The following is a 24,292-nucleotide window of genomic DNA, read 5'->3' as shown; positions in this document are numbered from 1 at the left end:
CTGTCCTGGTGTGAAGAAGATTCACTTGATCTCCTCTTAGTGAGCTCAGGAGAGAATCTTAGGTTCTGAACTGTTAACTGTCCCAGACCCTGCACCACCACAAATCACCTGCTGATCACATTTTCTTCTTCTTTCCCTCCTGGTGAGCTACACACTTCCTTGTGCTAGTCGTTCTCTCAGATATTCTGCCCATAGCTACACTAAAGTATTTAGCAGGTTTTAAACATACATATTTGGTCAGAGAGCTCAAAGCTAAATTGGTGATCATCTTCCAAGAGGAGTGTGAAGGGCTGAAGGACTGCACTTGCTTTTGTTTTAGTTTCTAACATTCCATTTCTTGTTGCTTGGACAGGACTGTTCGGTTAGTACTTTTTATTTTTCATTTAAATATAGTTGCACTATTTTCCCTTTCTTCCCATCCCTCCCCCTTCCTCTCAAAGTCATGGCCACTTTTTACTCTCTCTCTCTCTCTCTCTCTCTCTCTCTCTCTCTCGTTCTCTCTCTCTCTCACACACACACATAGCCATATTCATATGTACAACCAGCTGAATCCACTCAGTGTTGCTTGTGTGTATTTGATTTAGAGCTGACTACTTGGTATAACTTGGTATGGCTACTTGGATAATCAACAACGTGGCTCATCCCTGGGAATGATAAATTCTTCCTCTCAGCAGTTATTGGATGTCTGTTGATCATTAATTATGGGCAGGGTTCCATGAGATTCCTGCTTTCCATCTTAGCATATCTATCCATGTTGTCATTGTTCAGATCTTATTCAGATAGCCATATTGTTGAGGTATCTTGGGTAAAGCTTCCCTGTCATTTCTAGGAGACAGTCTCACAGCAGACTTCCTGTTCCTCTGGCTCACACAGTCCTTCCACCCCATCTATGATCCATCAGTGAAGGGAAGAAAGCAACTGATGGCATTATCTAGCTGTAATGTCTACGTACCACAACAATGATCAGTGTGGCAAGATATGCCTAAAAGTGCAATAGTGGCACTCCTATCTAGGCTGCAACCAACAGATGTCACATTAGACTTAAAGCCCACTCAGCAGAAGGAAATCACACCTGAGACTATAAACCCAGCCAATGCCCAGGGATAATGAGTCCATGGACCTTACAGGAGGCCATACCACTGCCACTTTAATAAGATATCATAATTCCAAACTGCATGCTAAAATGTGGACCCACAGATAGTGTAGCTCTCACCTCTCATCAAAGATGCCTCCATTAGCAGCAGATGGAACTTACATAAAACTACAACTCTTCAAAACATAGAGATCAATTGACCAAGGGGTACCAAGCCCCAGTGGATGCATCTGCAGCACAATTCCTGCACCTACGGCATCATTCTTTTATCTTTGTTTCTAAATTTACTAAATAGGCATTGTTGGAGTGTTGGAGTGTATGTTGGAGTGTAATTTGGTTTTGCCATATGATTATATTACAGATGACTAAATGGTATTAATTATATATAAAATCACACAATTTTGTTTTGTGAAACAGGGTCTCTCTACATAGCCCTGACTATCTTGGAACTCAGAGTGATAAGGCATGTGTCACCACAACCAGCCAATAAATTTACTTTTTAACAATGGCAGTATTAGAGATACTTAAGTATGAAAGTCTTAAAATTGTGGTTCTCATTTAAAATGTCTCCTATAGGCTCATGTGTGAACTGCATGGTCCCCAGAAGGTAGCACTATTGAGGGAGGTTGTAGGACTCCAGGGCATAGTAGCTAGCTGAAGACAGTGGGTTACTAGGGCCATTCATTCTCATATTCTTATAACCCCCACTCTCTCTCCCTTACTCCACCTCTCAAGGAGTTATACAAATTTCTGTGCTACCTGTTTCTGCAACCACAACGTTCTACCCAAACACAGAGCAATCAGCTTCAGATTCAACTCCTCGAAGCCAGAGAAGCCACATTCCCTGCAGTTTTTACACTGTTGCAACATTGCATTATAGAACACCCATCTTCAATGAAACCTTCAATGAGACATCTCACCCCTCTCCTCCTCACATCAGCATTGTTGCCAGCTGGAATTTAATTTATAAATATGGTGCTTACACATAAATATGCAAAATAAAATCTTTACTGAAAATCGACTCCTTTAAAAACAAGCTTTGACTTCTTTTCACACCGCAATGAATGGTTTCAATTGAAGTCAAACATACTGACATAATACACTTAAGTAGTTATTCTGGGTAACCCCATGAAAGGTAGCATTTTTCTCCCATGTTCATCACATACACAGAAAGTACTTACATGAAATTCACACAGCCTGTGCCAGCTGGTGGGGCAATCCAGACGAAGCTGAGGTTGGTTGTAGGCAGGTGACTCACATGAGAGGCCACCACACTGCACATAAACTGGTTACCAAACTGGTGGTCGGACATGATCCCTGTGAGACAGAAAAGGAGGGGTGTTACAAAGAAAACAAAATGAACTCCTTCCTACCCACCAGTGCATGATGACATTTTATGGACATTTTTATTTTATACTAAGGCTCATTAAGCTAAGTGACTTCCCATAAGTTATGCAATTTTCTCTTTTCCTTGATAGAGGTAAATTGATCATTTAAAACATCATTATCATTAAAGACCTATGAAAGCCATCAATAGAGAACGTGTTTGCCTTTGTAGGTCTCTACTGATCACCAAATCCCCTCAGAGCAGCATGCACTCTCAAGTCTGGATTTCTCGGAGCTTTCAGAGATGTGGGAGACCACACAACACAGTAGACTGGGAGGTATGTTAGCACAGAGATGCTCTGGGAGGTACTTACAGGATGTGGACTTCTGTTGGGCTATTTCAGAGGAGATCAGGTTTACATGGCAATGTCACGATTTTCATACTGGAAATCTTACAGCTCGGGGAACAGTACTCCAGACCTAGTTCACTCTCAGGGGAACATGGTTTGACTCTTAGAATACAGCTTTCAGAAATTGGAGATAATGGTATTACTGTCTTAATTTTCATGTTGGTGGTGTGAGGACAGAGTGGGTCTAAGTTAGTGACTTGCAGTTGTGTTAACAGAAAGAAGGGTGTTGATCATTTTGTAGTTTGTACCATGTTCCAGCTTTTGTCTATCTCTGTGTGGGAATATCCAGAGTGACACTGCTCTTAGATGGACTTGCCTAGGGCTGTGTTCTGTGACCTTGCTTATGTTCAATATGAAAACACTATGGCATATCTGCAGGTAAGTCAGCACCTACTGAGGTATCGGGGATACCTCTGATCCCTTTTAACAGAGCCTTTCTTTTAAATTTTACACAGATAAGAAATATGAATTAAAAACTAAACAATAAGGAAACAACCTATTTAGAAAATAGGTTGAAGAGATTTTGTACCAAAGAAAATATATATGGTAAATACGGTACAAAAATATTCAATAATATACACTATTCCAAAGTGCACATTAAACAACAACACAGCAACTACCTATCAGAACCACTCAAATCCCGAACACAGATAATATCACCTGCTGATGCACACACACACTGAGTTCACAAAATCCTTCAGCTCCTTTGGAAGACAATTTTCTTATAAAACTAAAACTATTCTTATCATAACATATAGCAATGGTCATCCTTGCCACGCTCCCATGTGAAATGAAAACTTATGTGCATGCGCGTGTGCATGCACACACACACACACACACACAAATGTTTAAAGCAAATCTGCTAATAAATTCTAACACTCAGAAGTATCTAGAAGGTCTTTCAGGAGAAGGGTGAATAAATTAACTATGATCTATCCAGGCAATGGAGCCTGATTTAGTTAAAATGGAAAAAATAATGAGTAAGCTCTGAAAGAATGCAAAGAAAGCTGAAATACGTATAGTACCATGCAAGAGTAGCCAATTTGAAATGACTACAGGATGCCTGATTCCAGCTAGATATCACACTTTAAAAAGGGAAAACTAGAGAAGCCGTTCAAAGCTGAGTACTCACTGGGCCTGGCAAGGGAGAAGGGAAGAGCAGAACAGGGGTCTGAGGGCAGTGGGGCTATTCTATACAGTGCTTCAATCGTGGACCGCAGCCATTATGTAAATGCTCAAACCTCACAGGACATAAAACACTCAGAGTAGCACCTAGTAGATGCTATGTGCCCTGGGTGATAATGATGTGCCAAGTGCAGGGTCATTGATCTTGACAAATGTGCTACCATGGGCAGGATGTCAGCTACAGAGGTGGGGTTTTGCCTTTTCTTTCCCAATGTGTAGAGGCAAGGGCTATATGGGTAACTTTTAAACTCAATTTTGCTGTGAATTTAAACTTGTTAAAAAAAAAAAAACACTTCACATATTAACTAAAAAAAACTAAAACATTGCCAGGAATAGGAAACTAAGTTTCAAAATTCTCTCATTTATTGAAGTTGTAGTTTTGAGCGAATGCTTTATACTCTCTCAAAAAAAAAAAAAAAGACATTTCTGTGCCCCCTATATCTAAAGTATAATAAATTTGTTATGAGACAGAAGGAAACAAGAGTCCATGTTTTGGGAGCTCACAACAGTCTATAGGGGTGAATCCACTCCTCCTGCTCCGTTGGTCCATGGACATAAAAATTTAGATTTCACATGGAAGACACGGGGTGTTTAATTCTCATAACAAACAACACATGAGGCAACACTCCATGATGCATTTAGCGAACTGTTCATGATGTTCTTCCTGTCTATCAGAGTAATTTTATGCAATAAAATTCTCAGTATTTCCCCACAAAGCCTCTCACATCATCTATGCCTGAGCCATCTACAGCGGCTACTCAAATATAACTTGATTTAAAGTAGAAATATTTACTTTTATTTTTTTATTTATTTTATTATATTACTATTATTATTATTTTTGGTTTTTTCGAGACAGGGTTTCTCTGTAGCCCTGGCTGTCCTGGAACTCACTCTGTAGACCAGGCTGGCCTTGAACTCAGAAATCCGCCTGCCTCTGCCTCCCGAGTGCTGGGATTAAAGGCGTGCGCCACCGGCTGAAATATTTACTTTTATTTGCTCAAAACTACAACTTTAATGAATGAGAGAATTTTGAAGCTTGGTTTTCTATGCCTGGCAATGTTTTAGCTTTTTATTTACTGTGTGCTTTTATTTAAGGCAAGTTTAAATTCATAGAAAAATAAAGAATTCAGCTCTTCAGTTGCTCTAATCATATTCCGAGTGCAGAAGAGGTAGCTGCAGGTAGGAGTGTGTTTGGCAGTGGAGAGCAGACCACATCCTTCCAATGTAGAAATCCCTATTAGGTGGCCGATGCACAGAGCAAAACTCAGCTTCTCTGGATTGACCTCTCATCGTTTTTTAACCTCAGCTTCAGCACTGTCGGCCTGTAAGTCCTTCCCATACCCTTCCACACTGTACACCTGAAGTATCAAGTGGGCCCCTCTGCTGTGTTAACACAAATGATGCCCTTGAACTAAAATACAGTCTTCAACTGTTCTCTCTCACTTCACAAATCCTACACTGGGATTCACTATCATCTTTTCACCTCCAAGACAACCCGATGTTCCTCTCCTGGTTTCTGCTGAGCCCTTTACTTAATCCCAGAATACTAGAAATCATCTGGAAAGTTCTGCCTCTTATCCTCCACTGTATCCTCCATCTCATAGGAAATCCGATATCCTTCTGGCACCTGCCACGGTATGCACAGTCAATATTTAACTTACTTAGTCATGCTTTCAATGGCTTCTCATTTCTCGAGATTAAAAACTAATACATATTTTTTATTAATTTATTTTCCAACTTAGATCATTAACATTTCTATGCTTTATTTTGTTGTGTGATATTCTCATTGCTAAACTGTTCTGGGTCCGTCCCCCCCCCCCCCCCCCCGGGGATTCCACAACAGCGCCTTACCCGTTTCTGTGCCCCATGACTCTCCCTATTCTACCAAAATGAGTTCTCAGAAAGGCCATGTCCTGCTTGCCTTCCTGCCCAGGCTTCCCATCAGCCTCCTGCAGAATGCAATCTTCACCTTCTCTCCTTACGTTTAACACAATATGGCTTCCCATCCTCCCTAAATCGTCCATTGGGTCTGAGCTCTAAGTGCCAGCCACCAGCCTTAGAAGTATATGCCCTCTCATCTTTAATAGACTAAGTCCTATGTCCTCTTCAAGGGCAGGATCAATCTAGCTTCTTTAATACTAGGAGGAAAGTCACTGAGGTAGGGATATATCAACCATGGCCTCATCCTCAAAGACTTCCATCCTGCTCGTGGCCTGATTCCCATGTGTGGGTAGGTGCCCTTTCTGCACGTCACAGCAATCCACCTGTTCTTCCATCTTACACAGGACTTTCTCCCCACAGAGTATATGAGAGTCCATCTTAATCATTGTATTCAGGCAGACAGCGCAATGTATGCCCCTTCATAGATATTTAAGAAGTATTTTCTGTTTAAATATATAAACAACGTTAAAAATGATAAAGATGTAGAAAGTACAACATATGCATGCCTTTTGATCGGAATAAGTCACAACTGATCTAGAAAATGGAAGAAATAGGCTAGTTTTGCAAGGTAAAAATGTTATTGTCTCATTTCTATTTTCAAGCTGCGTCTTAGACAAAATTCATCAAGCCAGAGAAACCATGAAGTTACAGAGATAATGAGACTCACAGGGAGATGACATTCCCAGAGCAGACTCAAGAGCCATGACTCAGGAACTGCCTGCCACTCCCCTCCTGGTCAAGCACGAAGCAGGGACCCAATGTGTGGAAATGACACATCTGGAAGTCAGTCTAGCCACAAAGGAAAATGAACACTCCAGCTATAATCATGTGGGAAGGGAAATTCATGGAACAGACTAAGGTTTCAAACTTTTGTAAGGTGATTCATGTCAAGTAGTTTCTCTTGCCTCAAAATTTCTCTTAGGGACTGAGTCGATGTCTAGGTCACATACTACCTTACTGAAATTTATAAGCTGCTGACATACATATATATGTCATATATATGGCTGATGTGTGTGTATATGTGTGTGTGTGTGTGCATCCACCCTGTCCTGAGTATGTTAAATATGTTATAGAATGATATTCTTGCTAGCTAGCTGTCTAGGACAGCAGTTCTCCAACCTGACTGTCCAGTGGTACATCTAACCTGAGTACAGGGATTTTAAAAAGCTTACCCATCAATTATTATTTGTAGCCAGTACTTGAAAATTATTATTAGTATTAGGTATTATTAAATAATATTATAAATGCTGTAACTATGTAGTTATAAATTAAATTAGTGCATATCAAATAACTATACAGTGATTATAACATTAGTATTATCATCATTGTTAACATTATCTAGAATTCTGAGGTTAGGGTTAAAACTATTCAAATTATCAAAATTTCAATACAATTTAAAAGTATCCAACAGAGTCTTACTGAATGGCCTTTGTAGTAATAATGTAAAATATCCTATATTTTTGTCCATTACTCCAAAACTGATCCCAACACATGTCTTCCAGAGCCTTGTGTCTGTGGATGTATGTGACGGGGTCTGTGTGATGTATATGAAGGCAAGAGGACAGCATTGGGTACCATTCTTCCAAAGGCTGCCCACCTCCTCTGAATTGAGCTAGACTAGCTAGATAGCAAGCAGCAAATCCCTCCTGTATCTACCTCTCCAGCACTCTTCAGAGCTACAACCATTAGAAATGTATTTTCTTTAATAGAAACCAGAGGGGGATAATCTGGTTTTCACAGAAACCTATTTTGCACATAAAATAAATGTTAGACTCTACCCAAAATGACTTGAGCGAGGAAAGTGGAATAAACTAACCTTACATATGTGCTAACTGGATGCTACTGATAAAAATGCACATTAAAATGATGAAAGCAATTCATATGTACAAATACAATGGTAAAAGGGAATGTCAACAGAAACACTTCTATGATTGGGACCATAATACTGATGTGTTATTCTTACTAGTTGGGATACCAAGAAAATAAACAACAACAAAAAATTTGCACACAGAAGTAAGCAACAGAGCCTGGATCCTAACCAGGGCATTTGGTGAGTAGCCAGGACGTTATACTGAGTCCCAACAGGAAAGTTACAGTGTCCCCTTTTCACATGAAGCATCAAGGACATGAGACAGTCCCCTGAGCTTTGAGCACACAGATCTGTAGCTATTGTCAGCTTTGCCCCTGTCCAGCCCCATTCTGACATCTGGGGAATGCTGGTCCTGAGCATTGAGACCTCCGTTAGCTCCAGAGTGTTCTGAGCACGGTGTGAATAAACCAAAAGAAAAGAGGACTTTGCACAAACACAGACATCATGATCAGGGTGCACCCAGAAGATGACAGAAAGAGAATGACAGCAGCCAGAACGGCTTCCACTGTCCCACAGACACAGGTCATCTATCTCCTCAAGGCCTGCGTCATGACAGACGAGCGATTCCTGTATGTGACTTAGAATCGTATTCTTAAGATATCTGAAATCTAACTACAGTAATAAATTTATCTTTACAGTCTTTCCATGCTACATGGCGGGAAACAAGACATGATGAGTTTTAATCATACTTGTGAAAATAAAAGAACTAAAATAGAAGGGTTTAATTAATCTGTTTCTCAAGACACAGATGAAAATAAAGTGTACAAGTATGTTATGCCTTTACATGTGTGTCATGCAGTTACAGTAAGGGCTTTTCCATTCACTATTGTGGCTATATGGAAACTGTCACACAAAACACTTCTCATAGAACTTCTGCCCTTCAGTAAATACTTTGAAGAAAGCATGGCTCTCAGCAAAAGTAAACATGTGTGGTCTTCTGGTTTGACGTAGGACAAGGACACTAGTTTACCATACAAAGTCTGAAGTTCTACAAAGTGACATAGCTGTTATGATTTCTCCATGTCATTAAAGCCCTTTCCTTTTAGATGTTTTGTATACATATCTGAAAGGTGCAATATTCACAGACAACATATAATTTTCATATAAGCAATCAACAGAACTTTAATATGCCCATCCCTTTTATGAAATCCGGGTGTTTCAAGATCATTGTCACACAAACTATTAGACTATTAGTTTATTGCTATCCAGCATTTGTCTTCTGCCAGCTGTGGTAGGAGAGGAACCCAGAGCAATTTCCTTTATCCATATCACACCTCTGCAAGGCTCATCTCATGATGGCTTTAATTATTCTAAACTTGCCTCCATGATCCCTTTTTAAGGCAGTGACACACATTTCTGTGCCTTCCGGGATGTCATTTTCTCTGACAAGTCTTCAGTTATTTTAAGTTTGTGACTAAACCTTGTATGAACCCATTTCCCTGAGGAATGCTTCTCTATCTTTTAGTGTGCACACTGTGGGGGTCCTCGAAACTGTAACCAGGAGTTCTAAGACTCCCCCTCCCTAAAATAAGATGTCCATAGTCTCATAAGACTTAGCTTATACACTTCACTTCTAAACACCACTCTGGAGATTTTAGTACCCCAAATAACAATCTTGTGAGGAAATTATATTCATGTTAGGCTTCATGGATCAAAAATAGGGGTTACTCAAGTCTGTTGAGTTTGTGATTTTCCACAGTTAGTATCAGGAGCCAGGAACATGTCCTGGTTTGGTTTTTCACACATTTCAGATGAAAACCTTCTATGCACACACATGATGAACCCCAGAATTATAATTATTAATTATATTAATGCTTCCGAGTCTTATATGAAAACTGTTGCTGCCAATCAAACTGATAAAATGCAGAGAGTGTTATTTGCTATTTGGAAGATTTGAAGAACAGTTGGTAGAATGTTTTCTAGAAAGCTTCCTGCATGCTTCTATGGTAATGCCTCATTCTGAGACAGATCCCCATTCTGACAGTTTTAAGTCACAGTGGCTCCCCTGTGCAGCAAAACCAACCAGTTACACTTGAATGTTTACAGCTGCTGAGTTTACAGATCAGCATCCTTTCCAAAGAGCAAGTGGAGCATGTACTGTCATTCCTGATGCCGAGCTGCTTCACCAAAGGCCATCTCTGTTGCCTTCTTCATAACAGCACACAGGCTCTTTCCTGAATAGCTGTGTACTGGTGGACAGCTAGGATATGCTGCCTGGCTAGCAGGCACTACCCACAGCATGCAACACATCACACTAGCTACCTGTCCACAGTAACATTTCATCTTACTACCTGGGGCCAACTTAGTCCTCTGACCTCATTTTGTTTATGTCTGATTGAAGTTGCATTTTACCTAGGTAAGGAGTTGCACTTTACACTATAGGCCAAAGAAATAATTAAAGAAGAGGTGTTTCGAAATATAAACCCATGGCAGTCTGGGGGCTGAAAAGAACCTCTATAAGGCTTTCTTTAAGAGAGCATCAGACTTGAGGCTGTGGCTATGGTGGAGCAACACTAACTCCAGGGAGCCTCCTTCATCCTTGCAAGTCTGCCCTCTTCACTATGAACGGAATGTCCATTTGACCCCCTTGGAAGCATATAGCAGTAATTATTATGCAACATCTTTAGACCTCTGCACTTCCTGATTTGGAAAACAGAAAAGGATGAGATCCTTTACAAAGAAATAATGCAGAACAAACAGTAACAGCCAGCATTTACGCAATGATACAAAGTTCTTACTTTGTATCCTTTTTACAAAGACTTCATATGTAATGATACAAAGTTCTTACATTGTATTCTTTTTACAAAGACTAGCTCATTTGCTCACTAGAAACCCTGTTTCCACCATCTAGACACTCAGCCTGGTGAGTTTTTTACATTACTCCACTGTTTGATTGACTTACGTAGCACAATCCTATTATCTTTTGGTGGAATGACCTTAGGTGAGTTATATAAACTCTCCAAGTCCTAATAACATGGAAAATAAGATATAGTCAATGAAATATAGAAGTGATTACATGAGACAATTCCCATGGTTATATGCCAAGTTTCATAAAAAGTTGCTGGGATAGTGTCCAAGAAGGGCAGAAACTTTATCTACAGAAGTGAAAACTGTATTTTAGTCTTTCTCTGTCTCTATTAGACTCACATAAAATTCCATTAAATATGAATTCTGATCTAACATGGTAAGTTAGAGGCAGTACAACTCTTGATGTACCCCAAAGGCTCTGCATGTAGAAGCAGGATTTATTTGTCTTAACTATGCCTTCATAATGGCAACCCTAAAAGTGTCCCTAATTCTAAATAACCTATTACTGCTGCCACATTGGAATAGCTCTACAACAAACTGCTTTATCAAATATTTGGCCTTTGTTAGAACAAATAATCCCATGGAGTTCTATTTGTAACCACCCAAAGTCTCCAAGCCACAGACACTCCTCCAAAGCCTGTGAAAGGTTGTGTCATTAACACTGTCTTCTCTGCATTAGTACCATCTCTCAAGAAGCTTTCTAAAACAGTCTTTTCTGAGTTTCTTTGAAAGTTCCTATAAAATATGTTATTTAAACAAAGTTCCGGGGACACTCTGCTGCTGTCCTCATTCATGGTTCACAGAATTCAATCTAATTGAAAGAATCATATAGACAAAATACAGCCTCTCTGGAAGGGCCAAATAAACTTGAATGCAAGAGTACACATACACTATCTCATCTCCGAGAGCTTCCTTCAGAAATGCTTCTGAATCTACTCTTCACATCACAGATCATGGTTTTCCCTCGTTGAGGATGTGTTCTGAATTCTCCTGCTCACAAAATCTAGTCTAAGAATGTATTTGTGAGATAAGTCACTTCTGAGAAAATATTAGAACATATATTACAGGCTATCGAGGTAATGGAACGATAGGAGCTGTCCGTGGTACTGAAGCTCACTCCTGCTGGGTACCCAGCATGTACCTGCTTTCACTCAAGGCATTATAGCTCAATTAATATGTTCCCTACGTTTTCTGCCCCTTTGCTGTTGCAACCACTCATCAATAGAATCTGAGCAGAGGAACCGCCAGACTGATTTCCAGAATGGTTGTACCAGCTTGCAATCTTACCAACAATGGAGGAGTGTTCCTCTTTCCCCACATCCTCGCCAGCATCTGCTGTCACCTGAGCTTTTGATCTTAGCCATTCTGACTCTGTCACCTGAGTTTTTTATCTTAGCCATTCTGACTGGTGTGAGGTGGAATCTCAGGGTTGTTTTGATTTGCATTTCCCTGATGACTAAGGATGTTGAACATTTCTTTAGGTACTTCTTGGCCTTTTGATATTCTTTGTTTAGCTCTGTACCCATTTTTAATAGGGTTATTTGATTCTCTGGCATCTAACTTCTTGAGTTCTTTGTATATATTGGATATTAACCCTCTACCAGATGTAGGATTGGTAAAGATCTTTTCCCAATCTGTTGGTTGCTGTTTTGTCCTATTGACAGTGTCCTTTGCCTTTGCAATTTTATGAGGTCCCATTGGAAATCAGTCTGGTAGTTTCTCAGAAAATAGGAAGAACATCAACCAACCAGACCCTCCAGAGCTCCCAGGGACTAAACTACCAACCAGAGAGTACACATGGAGGGACCCATGGATCCAGCAGCATATGTAGCAGAGGATGGCCTTGTTGGGCATCAATGGGAGGAAAGGACCTTGGTCCTGTGAAGGCTTGATGCCCCAGAGTAGGGGAATGCCAGGGCAGGGAGGCAGGAGTGCATGGATGGGTGGGTGAAACAACCTCATAGAAGTAGGAGGGGGGGTGGGATGGGGGTTCCCAGGGTGTGTGTGCGGGACCAGGAAAAGGGATAACATTTGAAATGTAAATAAAGAAAATATTCAATTAAAGAAAAAAGAATCTGAGCAGAACTGCAATGCACTATTTCCTAGATGAAGCAATAAGAAAAGATAGGCAACTTCTATGTTCTTTTGTTCTCTTGTTTTCAAGGCAATGCTGAACCAAGTTTGAGAACAGCCTCCACTGCTGAAGATCAGCCTGGAGACTAACCCACCAGTGCTATCTGGTCCACGTGGCCTTCAAGTCAAGATACGATTCAGGCTAATCTGCTCCAACAGCAAAGCCAGACTCATCTTGCTACAGCATCATTTAAATGCAAATCCTACCATAGTTCACTCCCTTGCTATGCTAGTTCTTAAGACAAATGATTTGGTCTTACTGATTTTGAACCATCCCTCAAATCATTACATGGTAAGTGAATAACCAAACTTTGTAGTCTGCTTCTGTTTTCTTCATAATGCTATGCTTTTTCAGAAAGAGCCATCTACTTTAGAACAGTCAAGGCAAAACTAACAGGGATAGATTGCATAGAACTAATTGATAGGGCCCCATTTCTATCCTTTTTTTTTTTTTTTTTGGTGAAGGCATTTGTTCAGTACTCATATTTGTATTCATATAGAATTATGGATGCATTAAAGAATGTTAGAGTAGCAAATTAAATCACACACAATACTAAGAAGTATAGCTTAAAATATGTATTGTAATATAATTTACTGTAAGAACTTACTACTATATATCACAGTAGCAGATTATGTACCAGAAGGAAGAATTAGCGGGGCTGGCAATGTAGGTCAGTGGTTGAGCACTTGGCCATCATGGACACGTAGCCCTGAATTCAACCCCAGAACTGAGCAAGAAAGCAGTAACAATGAATGAAGATTTACGAAAAAATGTATTCCACTCATTTTTCAGTATTTTCATGTTTTCCAGACCCTCAGTACCTAGGTATTTCCTGAGTGAGACAATACTACCTTAAGGAAAAAACGCTTTTCACATAAAAAACACTTTTCACCATTTCCATTTAAGATTTATTAAAATTCATGCTTCACTATGTCAACAATTAGAATACTGAATCTCAAAAATGTATGTTTTCCCCTTTGAATCTAAATGATTACAAATATATTCTTGGTTTTCAGATTTAAGATAGATTAGAGAATGAGGAACGAAGCAAATGAACTCTATCAACTGAAGTTACACTGAAGAGAATAGAGAGAGAGAGAATATAAACTGAAGAGAATAATGACTTGAATTACACTGCTTTGGGTATTATTTGAATATGGAGTTACTTGAAACCTGCAGTGCTAACCATTTTTTCACACATCTCAACTGCAGATTCCCCTCCCTTAACTACTCCCAGTCTCCCCCCATCCCCCTGGGAACCCAGATCCACTCCACCTCCATTTTTTTTTATAGGCAAACTATTTGTTAGATTAAATTTTTCTCCCCTCAACCTTTCATTTTAAGTTTTTTTTTTAATTCCATACTCTATATAATTAGAAATGATCACATCGATTCCTATTTTCTCATTCTAACTCCTCCTGTGTTCCATCCAACAGCTCCCTCCTCACTTCATGTTATCCTATAACCCACTAAGCCCAGCCAGTGCTGCCTACCCAAATGTGCACAGGAGCATGGAAAAACTATCAGTCATTAAATGCTATTTTAAAAGCATAATTGTTCTTCCCTCCTACAACTATTCATTGACAACAACTCCTCTGCAATGGGCAGGGCCTAGAGACCACTCACTCTCTGTCAAACTTTTGGCTGGCATGGTCTTGTGCAGGTCTTGTGTAGGTAACCACAGACACTATTAGTTCAGAATTGCAACAGCCAGGCCATGTCATGAAAATCTCAGTTTCTTTTAATAATGACTGGATTTTTAACCTTATTCCTCACTCAGTTCTTTGCATTAATCCAAATGATCATTTTTTTTTATAACATGGCTTCTTTTAAGCTTTATCAACATTTTATCTTTAATGTAATTATATAACCATATACCACACCTCTTTTGTTATTGGTAAAACATGGTGGCTCTAATGAGAAGACTCCGTTGTTTGAGGAGTTAGTCCCTAGCTGGCATAACTGTTTGTGAATGATTTGGAAGAATGGCCTTGTTAAAGGAGGCATGTGGTTGGGGATCACTCCCAGTTAGCACTCCCTAACTTGTACCTGTGCATCAGGACATAAGGTTACAGCTATTGCCCAAGCACCGTGCTTGCCTGTATGCTGCTATGATCCCTATGATGGTGGCCATGACCTCATCCTTTCTAACCCCAATAAACACCCCTAGGAGTCATTGGTCTCATTGTGTTTGTCACAGCAATTGAGAAGTAACTAAGGCATAAAGTTAATATAATTTTTACATATACTTTGAGAAAAGTAAATTTAGGCATAGGCTTGGAATAATTTTACAGTATGCAATTGAGAAGACAATCACCCCTGTTTTAAAAGAGTTATTCATAATTTTATGGTTGGAAATAAAGTATTATACCTAAGTGCTATGTTAGAATATTCGTATAATTTGCAGAGTAAAAATAAGCATGCACATGCTCTGAAAATCTAATAACTTTATCTGTCAGTTTAGAAAATCAAAATAAAACATAATTTTACAAGCAACACAAAGAAAGTCATTATAAAACAAACAGAACCTGCTAAGCTCTTTGAAAAAAAAAATGTTACTGATAGAGGAACACAGTTAAAGAAAAAAAAATGTGGTTAAAGCCACCTGAGGGTCTTCAGCAGGCCAGGGATAGGCTAAAGGATCAAGAGATTCCCTGATACAACTGTCCGGTCCTTAATTTATCCCCCAGGGTCACTAAGGAGACAGCAAGAATAACTGTGATAGTCTGAAAATGAAAGGCTTTGATGGCCTCAGCTCTCCACTGTACCTATCCAGGGAGTGTCAGAGAATGTGTCAGGTGTCTGTCTGGCAGAGTGACTTTTAGGTTGGTCTGCCTGGAGACAGTTCTTTAACTGTGTTCTCTCTGGAGAGAGTGCTGGGTTTCTGCCAGTAAGTATTAGTGATGTCTTACAGGATTTGAGACAATGGGAGGCTAGTTACTGAAAAGGCAAAAACATCATGAAAGAATTATAAACTATTTTGTGAGTTCAATAAACTATTAGGTGTAATTTGAGATGCTTTGAAAAAAAAAGAGCAGGATTCTTTTAACAGATAAGGCAGATGGTGCCTGAGAAATGGTGCTCCAGGTTGACCTGCACACACCAGCACACATTCCCGCATGTATGTGTATCCACAGGCACACAAGATTGTCATACAGGAAGAAGTTCTTGTGTCTGGAAACATCAATAGTGAGAGTCACTTTCACTGGTGATCTGGAAGCACAATTAGCTGTGTTACCCCTTATATAGAACAAATTGTTGATAAGAAAAATGCTTAGACTTATATTATAGTATATATGTGTATGTTATATATACCACATATATGATATATGTGTATATTTATACTTTATGTGTGTGTGTCTTATAACTATGTGCAAGAGGTTGACTTTTTAAAATTTAAATGCATAGCTAGGAGAAACCACTATTTATATTATATTTAAATGTAGTTGTTTTGTTTTTTGTTGTTTGTTTTTACCGAAAGGGAAAGAGAAACAGTCGATAGGGAGCCTGTGTAAGTAGCTTACTCCGCCATCCAGCTTTTTAAAAAATGTAAATTGCCTTTTAAATAGATTGTCTTTTTTTCTTCATCCAGTGGTCAGGCATGTAAAAACAGCCTCACCGAATGTGTAGGGATTTGCAAACAAACTCAATTCCAATAGCGGAGAATGGGACCTGCAGAGAGCTGGGAATTCAGCTCCTAGTTTGTGGAGCTGTTCTCCGAGGCTGAGCATCTGCCAGCCACATGGCTGGTCTGTATCTGAGCACAGGTGGGAAGTGTGGCCGCATTGCCGGGGCACTGAGTGGGGATTTGTGGCTGATGTCAAGAACTCCTTAGAGAACCCACAGGCAGAGCATTAAACACCACTCCCATCAGGCAGATTCAGGGTGGTAAACAGGCTTTGAAGTACCAAGAGGGAGAAATACAGCAGCCACTTGCTCTGCTCCAGGAAAGCCAGTCACCAGGGGCAGAAAGAGAAGCTCCTTCTTCAGGGCTCCAGTGAGCTTCTGGTTCCATGCTTTACAACTTCAGCCATTTTTCTAACATCCTGACAGCACAGTGACATTTAACCTAACTATTCTCTTTCTTTGGGAATTCCTTAAATATCCTTCTATGTCACCTGTCATTAACCTGAGGTGTGTGTGTGTGTGTGTGTGTATGCCTGGTTGGTGTTCAATATGGCTACAGAGTGTGCAACTGGAATAGGACCTTGGTAGCCTCTATCTCTGCTTCTTGCATGGCTGAGTGACCTTGGCATGGTTGTTTAGATTATATAGGCCTGAATTTCCTATAACAATTTCACAGGGGTATTGCAAAAGTTCACTTTGGTGGGGGGTTCAAACTGTTTACTTGTGAATCCTAAGCACCAGCATATATAACTGTGCTATGGGTATATGCTCTCTGGCTCGTCATGTGGACATTTCCTTCCGCACCTGTATCAGAGCTGTGGTGGTACACCTTGCTGAATCACCACGCTTATTTGCCCTGTAATAAATGAGACACTACAGAAGCACGGCACCAGCAGCTAGTGTGCTTTATTAGAGCAGACACCGGCAGTGGGCTGAATATCTTCTTTACTGATGAATAATGATGTGGTCACTAACCAGCCTTAGCAATGAATGCTAGCCCTCAAGGGGAAGGAGCTTTAGATACTTCACTGTCCACAATGGAGGGCTGAGCACAGGCTTACACAGAGGATACAGGAAAGTAACCAGAAGGAAATGCCTCTATTTGGTAGTCTCAACTTTTCATGACTGTATGACAGCCACTGAGAACTATGGGGAAATCTTGTTCCTGTAAAATGGTGGGTTTGTTTGTTTGTTTGTTTTTTCTTTTGAGAAAGTATAGAAAAATAAGTGAAATGAAATGCTTTGTTCTTGTGAGTCAATGATGCATACTGTACACGCTGACTGCAGGGTTGGTGTTGGTGTGGTTGGTGAGGCTGCCCATTTCTTTATGAGGATGCTCTGCTCATGTGGAATCCTATGTAAGTGTCACATTTGATCTCATGATTAAAAACAATGCAAGCTGACTGCATAGTTTTTTAAACAACTGGCACACAATACATTTAATTTCTTTACATCCCTCATAATGAAGCAACTTAACTGTTACCTAATTCATATTCCTAACTATGCAATTATAAAAATGTTTATGGAATGTCTCCAAATTTGGACAGACAGAACCCAGAACATAGTGGAAGAAGTTTTGGCGATTGTAAGATCTAGAGAAGAAAGAATTACACAGACATCACACTAAGGGCCCAGGGGGCAGCATAAAAAGCTAAGAGAACTTGAAGTTTTTCAATGTGTACAGTGACAGCAGTAAACATTCCTCAAATCCCCAAGAATAAAATATCAAATCTATGTAAATCAATGGTTAAACCCCATCCTCCAAAGGCATGCCGGCAATCACTTGTCTTATTGGCTTTAAATATGCAAGCCTAGCTATAATAATCTGAACTGGGCATATGTCATTCATTATATCATAACTATAAATTGAAATTTGTAATTTTCCCCAGATGTTTCTAGCAATAGCAGTAGGCAATTAATGATGACAAGACTAGAGAAATCCTCCAAACAACTTTATACTCAGTTTGCAAAACAGTTAATATTCACCCTACCATGTATTCTGTGAAAAGCAGAGGCATCAATACACTGTGCTCCCTAGGGACTCAAGGTATTTAAGTTTTATTTAATTACACGGTGTAGCCAGCCAGTTATTATGTGGAGTAAGGCAGTGAAGAGTCACACTGTTTTGTGGGTCCTCTGATAGCACTGAGTTCTAAGTGCTTAGATGCTGGCAAAGGCATAATGAAGAACATAAGGAACTCTTAGGTGAGGGGGGAGACACAGAGAAATAAAATCAGTAAAGACAACCAGTTTTGCAGTTTATTCTGTGACCTATACTTTGCCCCCCACCCCCAAATAAATCTTCATAACAACTTTATGAATCAGCCCCCCCAGGACTGTAGGGCAGGCCAGTCCTGAGGGCCAAGCACACATCTCTCTCCAAGTCTGAATTAGTGGCATCGCATTGGCAGCTGCAATTTGGCTGTAATGGGAAGACGCACACCACGGAAACTGGCACACACTGCAGAGCAGGGCTTTTTTCCCCATTAGAAATCTGGATCTTCAAGCCCTGCTCTCAGTGTCTGCCACTAGAGACAGAGATGGTTACACCTAATATTCACTGGACCAGAAGTGGAGGCTGGAGTTCAACAGCCTGTTTTGATAAATTTACTAGCTGCTTTGTGAATACCATTTACTTACAGAAAAAAAGACAACAAACTAGAACTGCTCAAAGATCCAACAATAGATATTGCCAAGCAAACATGGGCCATATGATGTAGTGCTGTGAACAAATATCTCATGTCATGTTACAAGGACAGGGCCTGTACTCTACTTCTGATCTATATTACTGGCCAACTTCCTACAAATATTACAGAACATGCAGTGGACTGAATTCAACCAAACATGACAACTAAAACGAAAGCTGAGGTGCTAACACACCATAAGCATCCATAAAATTCAAAATGTCTTTCCTCCATGTTTCTACTGCCTGTCTTTAAAATATCTTGACATTTATTTATTCATGCACGTGTGTGTCCTGTATACCACGGTAAGCAAGACTCAGTCTCTCCTCTAGCTGTGGGGTTCCTGGGATTGAACTCTGGTCATCAGCCTTGGTACCAGGTACTTTGCTCACTGGCCATCTGACTGGCTCTCTTTTTGTTCTTAAATAACTTTATCGAAATGTAATGTATTTGCCACAAAGTTTACTCCTCCACACAGTTGGGTGGGGTTTGTATGTGTGTGTGTAGTGTGGTATGTACGGTGTGTGTGGGGGGATTTGTGTCTACTCACACTACTTCATTTTATTCTCCTCTCTCAAGCATAGTTGAATTCTCATAATTTAAACACATATACGGTCCAATTTAAAGAAACAGGTCCAGTCTTACTCTGTTGACGTCTCAAGCCCACACTCCTGTGGCATCAGAAAAAAAGCTTACTTTACGCTACAATCAGGACACCCAGAATGACACTGACTTTTTTGAAAACCCATTAAGACTGGTGCAGTACTATTAACTATGTCATATGGCACTGTTTCCTACAGGCTGCACTCTAATGGACAGCAGATCTCTAGAACCTACTAGAAGTCTTCTTGCATTCTGAAAACTTCACACACACAGACAGCAGTTCCATCTGCCCCATCCTGGCACAACCACTATTTGAATCTCTGTTTCACTGAGCTTGGCTATTTTAGATTCTGCATATAGTAGGAATTATGTAGGCACTGCCCTTCCTTCTGAGAATGGCTTGTTTTACTTAGCATAATGCCCTCCAGGTTCACGTGCACAGTTGAGGGAGATAGATTTCCTTAGGTAAAATACTTATTTTAAGTAAATAAAAGCAAAAGTACAAACCAAGCTAAAGCCAACAGAAAGAGAGAAATAAAAGCAAAAATAGAAAATAGGAAAAAAGTCAACAAAAACTGAGTTGAAATTTTAAAATATTTTGAAGTTCCAATCCATTTGCCTGCAAAATTCATGATATCCTGTTTTGCTGGCTGAGTAGTATTCAATGTGTAAATGAACCACATTTTTGGTGTCCATTCTTTGGTGAGAGGCACCTGGGTTGTTTCCGGTTTTTGGCTATTATAAATAAAGCTGCTATGAATATGTATGTATGTACACACACACACACACACACACACACACACATATCTTGAAGAAATATGTGACTTGAACAGAACAGTTGTAAAAACGGAAGCAGGAAGCAGTCATTGACAATCTAAAAACAAAGTTCAGATCCAGATGCATCACAGGTGAATTCCACCAGTTCATCAAAGCACTCTGCTGGGCTATGTCCGCTTGATACACTCTAAAGTCATCTGAAAGGAAGGCATCTCAGTTAAGAAAATGTCTCCATAAAATCAGGTTGGAGGCAAGCCTCTAGGGCATTTTCTTAAGTAGTGATTTATGGGAGAGGGACCAGCCCATTGTGGTTGATATCATCCCTAGGCTGGTGGTCCTGGGTTCTGTAAGAGCAAGCTATGTAGAGCAAGCCAGTTAATATCACCAACTTGAACTGGTAGTATGTTATATGAATCATGGACTCAAAGAATCATGGACTCAAATACTTCATAAATGGAAATCCACAACAATGCAAAAAATAGCTGTTGTTTTTAAAAATGTCTCTCTCTTGAAGTTGGTTCTGGGAATGGGATATGGTCAGCCTATTCCGCCTACAGTGTTGAGTTCTCTCTCAGCACACACAAAGAGCACTGCATGTGTAAAACAGTAACAGGCTGATAAAGTTGAGAAAAAACCCTTCCTAGGTCTGCTTTTTCTGTGTGTCCTCGCTAAGCCTGGCTGTGGTGCAGTTACAGAGCGGCTTTCCAGCAGATTCTGCAGCAAATACAGCCTTGGTTCTCTGTCAGAGCAGGCACAGCTTTGGTAACAACCCAACTTATTCACTTATAAACTATATTTCCTTAAAACTTGCAATTCTATTCCTAAAATTATTCAGACCCAGCAAAATCCTTTATATAACTAAAGTGAATATTGTATTAAGTAGTTTGTTTCATTTTATTTTTCATATTTTAAATAAAAGTAATTGCCATTATAGGCTCCACAGGCACTGGGAAATACACTAAGCATAACTACTAGCAAAGCAAACACCCCAATACACATATCATTCACTATTCTATGAGAGAGTACACTCATTACACAAAACATAAAATGTATCTCCCAGTAGAAACCACAGAAGATATGATCATGATAAAACAAACATGTGTAAGTAAATCTCCTGCACATTTTCCTATCATCTACAGCCTCATCCCATCCCTAACATACATCCTTTCAGTCCTTAGAACCAGAGGATGCTGTTAATTATTTAGAGAAGAAATTACTAGCCTAGGCCTAATTTTCCCTAGTGTATCAATGTCAAATAACTCTCAGAGACACATAAGGTATACTAGCGTAAACCACAGTATTAGAGACAATGGGCCCAGAAGGCGACTCGACTGAGTCAGTGGGTGCTCCACGGCAGGTGGCAGCAGCAGTGCCATGTTCACCTGGAGCAGCTTAACTGAACATTGCTGTGTGGATCTTGTTAGAAAATAAATGTTATTTATTGGCACTCACTGTAGCACGCAGTGGTTTTAAACGATGAGGCATTGCCTTCATTTAAACAGAGAAACTCGATAAGCCAGATCATTTCGATTTCCCAGTTTGGTAATAGTCCTCCAAAATGTCAGCCCTTAAGAGAAAGATTAGTTCATTACATTGCCTGGGTGGAAAAGAACAAAGTCACACATAGCTTTGTTATGTGTCCTCTGGGCAGACAATATGAAGACTCCATGCTACTATTTTGTTTTTGAATATATATTATAAGCCATTTAAAATGTGCTAGATTTATATATGAGCTGACTATGCAATTACTATAATTCAGCCAGGAAAGAATAAAAATTCAACTAGGAAAACCCAAAAACCCTATAAAGAATATCTGTGCTTCTTCAACTTCAATGTCCAAGTTCATTTCTGACTTACAATTCTTACCTCTTAATGTTATAAACAAACAAACAAACAAACAAACAGCAACAACAAACCAAACAGCCCTGGTGGTGCTCCGGGGTTGTAACATTTTCCTCTGGGCCATCAATGAATTCAGTCTGTGCCTTGACATGGAACAGCTACAATATGTATGTCATAACAAGCAAGTAGATTTATTCTCGATTTCATTCCACAGAGTAGCAAGACAAGAGAACAACTATCTACCAAATTCCCTTTTTTTCTGTGACAAAACAATGTGCACCAATCAGCAGCTGCCTAATTCATATTCTGAACCCGAGTCAACCCTCGGCAAAGCTGTGAAGTCAGCCAAATCCATCAGCTATGTCCTCCCTCCTCCCCTTTCAAAGCCTTTTCTCCTCCTGGCGCCAAGTGCCCTCCTGCTCTGTCCAAGCTCCTGAAAAAATTCAAAGCTCTGTTTTGAGGGGGGAAAAAGGACCTCCCTAAAGGCACCCCAAGGCCACCTTCACGCATAAGTGGGAATGTGCCCCACAGGGACACGAATAGGGAGCAGACCCCACCTTTCACCAGGAGATGCCACCTGCACCCCTAGCCTAAGCACACAGAGCTCTTTCTAATCAGTCAAGTAGAAGCCAGTAACCAACTGAGAACTCACCCTCAAACTGCTCAAAATAAAGGACTGGTAGACTCATTGGCCATCCAAAGAAAGATTTGAGGCCAATGTCAGTATTTTTACAACTCACAAAGTACTTGAGAATAAACAAAAATATTTAAAAGACAAAATAATGTTATCTAAACCTAACTTCACATCAAAATAAACCAAGCAGACTGTACTACATCTTGTTATTTAAAAATGTACAGAAACCAGACTAAAGACTGCTTCTAAGTCACTGTGAGTAGCTATCACAGGATCTATACTTAGGTCATCCCAGAATACTCTTCAGAAAAACACAGGCCGGCAGCCGTCCCTGACCACCGAGATCGTCAGCAGTGTCTCTGTGTGTGCCTGATGTATGATGGAACTCTTTTCACTTTTACATCTCTGGCTTGGGTTTTTGAGTTTTTCATTTCTTCAGCATCTTTCTTTAAGAATGCCCAGGTTTCACTGAGCAGTTACTTCATGTCCCTTAGGATGGGTGCTACTCTCTCTGATGTGTCCCTGTCCTGCTCAGCCGGCTTTCCCTTTTAACTTCTATCATTATCTTTGCTTTGACATCTGACATATTACTGCAAGCTCATTAGGTCCTTGTACATGTTATTTACATGGTAAATCTTTTCCCTTCACTTAAAACCTGCATTTTTTCTGTGTGACAGGATATTGTTGGGTCCTGATTTTTAGATAATTTTTTAGATTACTAATTTCTGCCTTTTAAGAGTAATGTATTTATATTTAATGTAATTTTTATACATTTGGCTTAAATTAACTACTTTTTACTTTCCCTCTCAATATACAGAGGATTGGAAGTACTAACAACAGTATACATTTTGAGATGTATAGTGTATAGACCTTAAAGTTTTGAAGCAAGAAGTGCAAACTGCTAGGTACAATGTGGTACAATAATTATTTTAAGCTTTTATTTTATTTTTATTGTTTTTTCTTTATATATACATTGGTATATGTTATATATACACTGATATATACCATATATGATATACATAGCCATACATATTTGTGTTATGTGGTAAACTTTGAATAGGGTACTAACATCTATTTATTTAAAAAATTATATCTATGTATGTTTCCTATAATACACTGTATTTTCGTCATGGTTCTTGATTTTAAAATGCAGAAATATGCTCTGTGTTCCTTTCCTCTGAGAGTTTTGGTTATTTTCAGCCTGCTAGACAATTCAATTAGTGGCTAATCACCTTGAACTGTACCATTTGTCTTTAAAAATAAAACGTTTTAAGGACAGATCTGTGCATGGCCAGTAAAGTTATATATGGGTCTGTGGAATACAGCCAGCCTCAACATCCAAACTACCATCCTATTCT

The 24,292-nt window shown here is 39.7% G+C and overlaps 1 protein-coding gene across 3 annotated transcripts in view; it reads right to left on the bottom strand.

Moving 5' to 3' along the window:
* Positions 1-24,292, bottom strand: part of Reln (reelin) — a 444,727-nt gene that overhangs the window by 320,391 nt on the left and 100,044 nt on the right. For all 3 annotated transcript variants that reach the window (XM_021163945.3, XM_085836457.1, XM_085836458.1), the window contains exon 3: positions 2,275-2,410. In XM_021163945.3, coding sequence (XP_021019604.1) covers positions 2,275-2,410 — 136 coding nt within the window. The remainder of the gene's footprint in view (positions 1-2,274; positions 2,411-24,292) is intronic.

The sequence above is a fragment of the Mus caroli genome, unplaced genomic scaffold, assembly GCF_978045245.1.
Source record: "Mus caroli unplaced genomic scaffold, Mus_caroli_1 scaffold_4, whole genome shotgun sequence".
Lineage (NCBI taxonomy): Eukaryota > Metazoa > Chordata > Mammalia > Rodentia > Muridae > Mus > Mus caroli.
The sequence above is the reverse complement of the archived record's forward strand: the minus strand, read 5'-3'. Positions and strand labels throughout refer to the sequence as shown.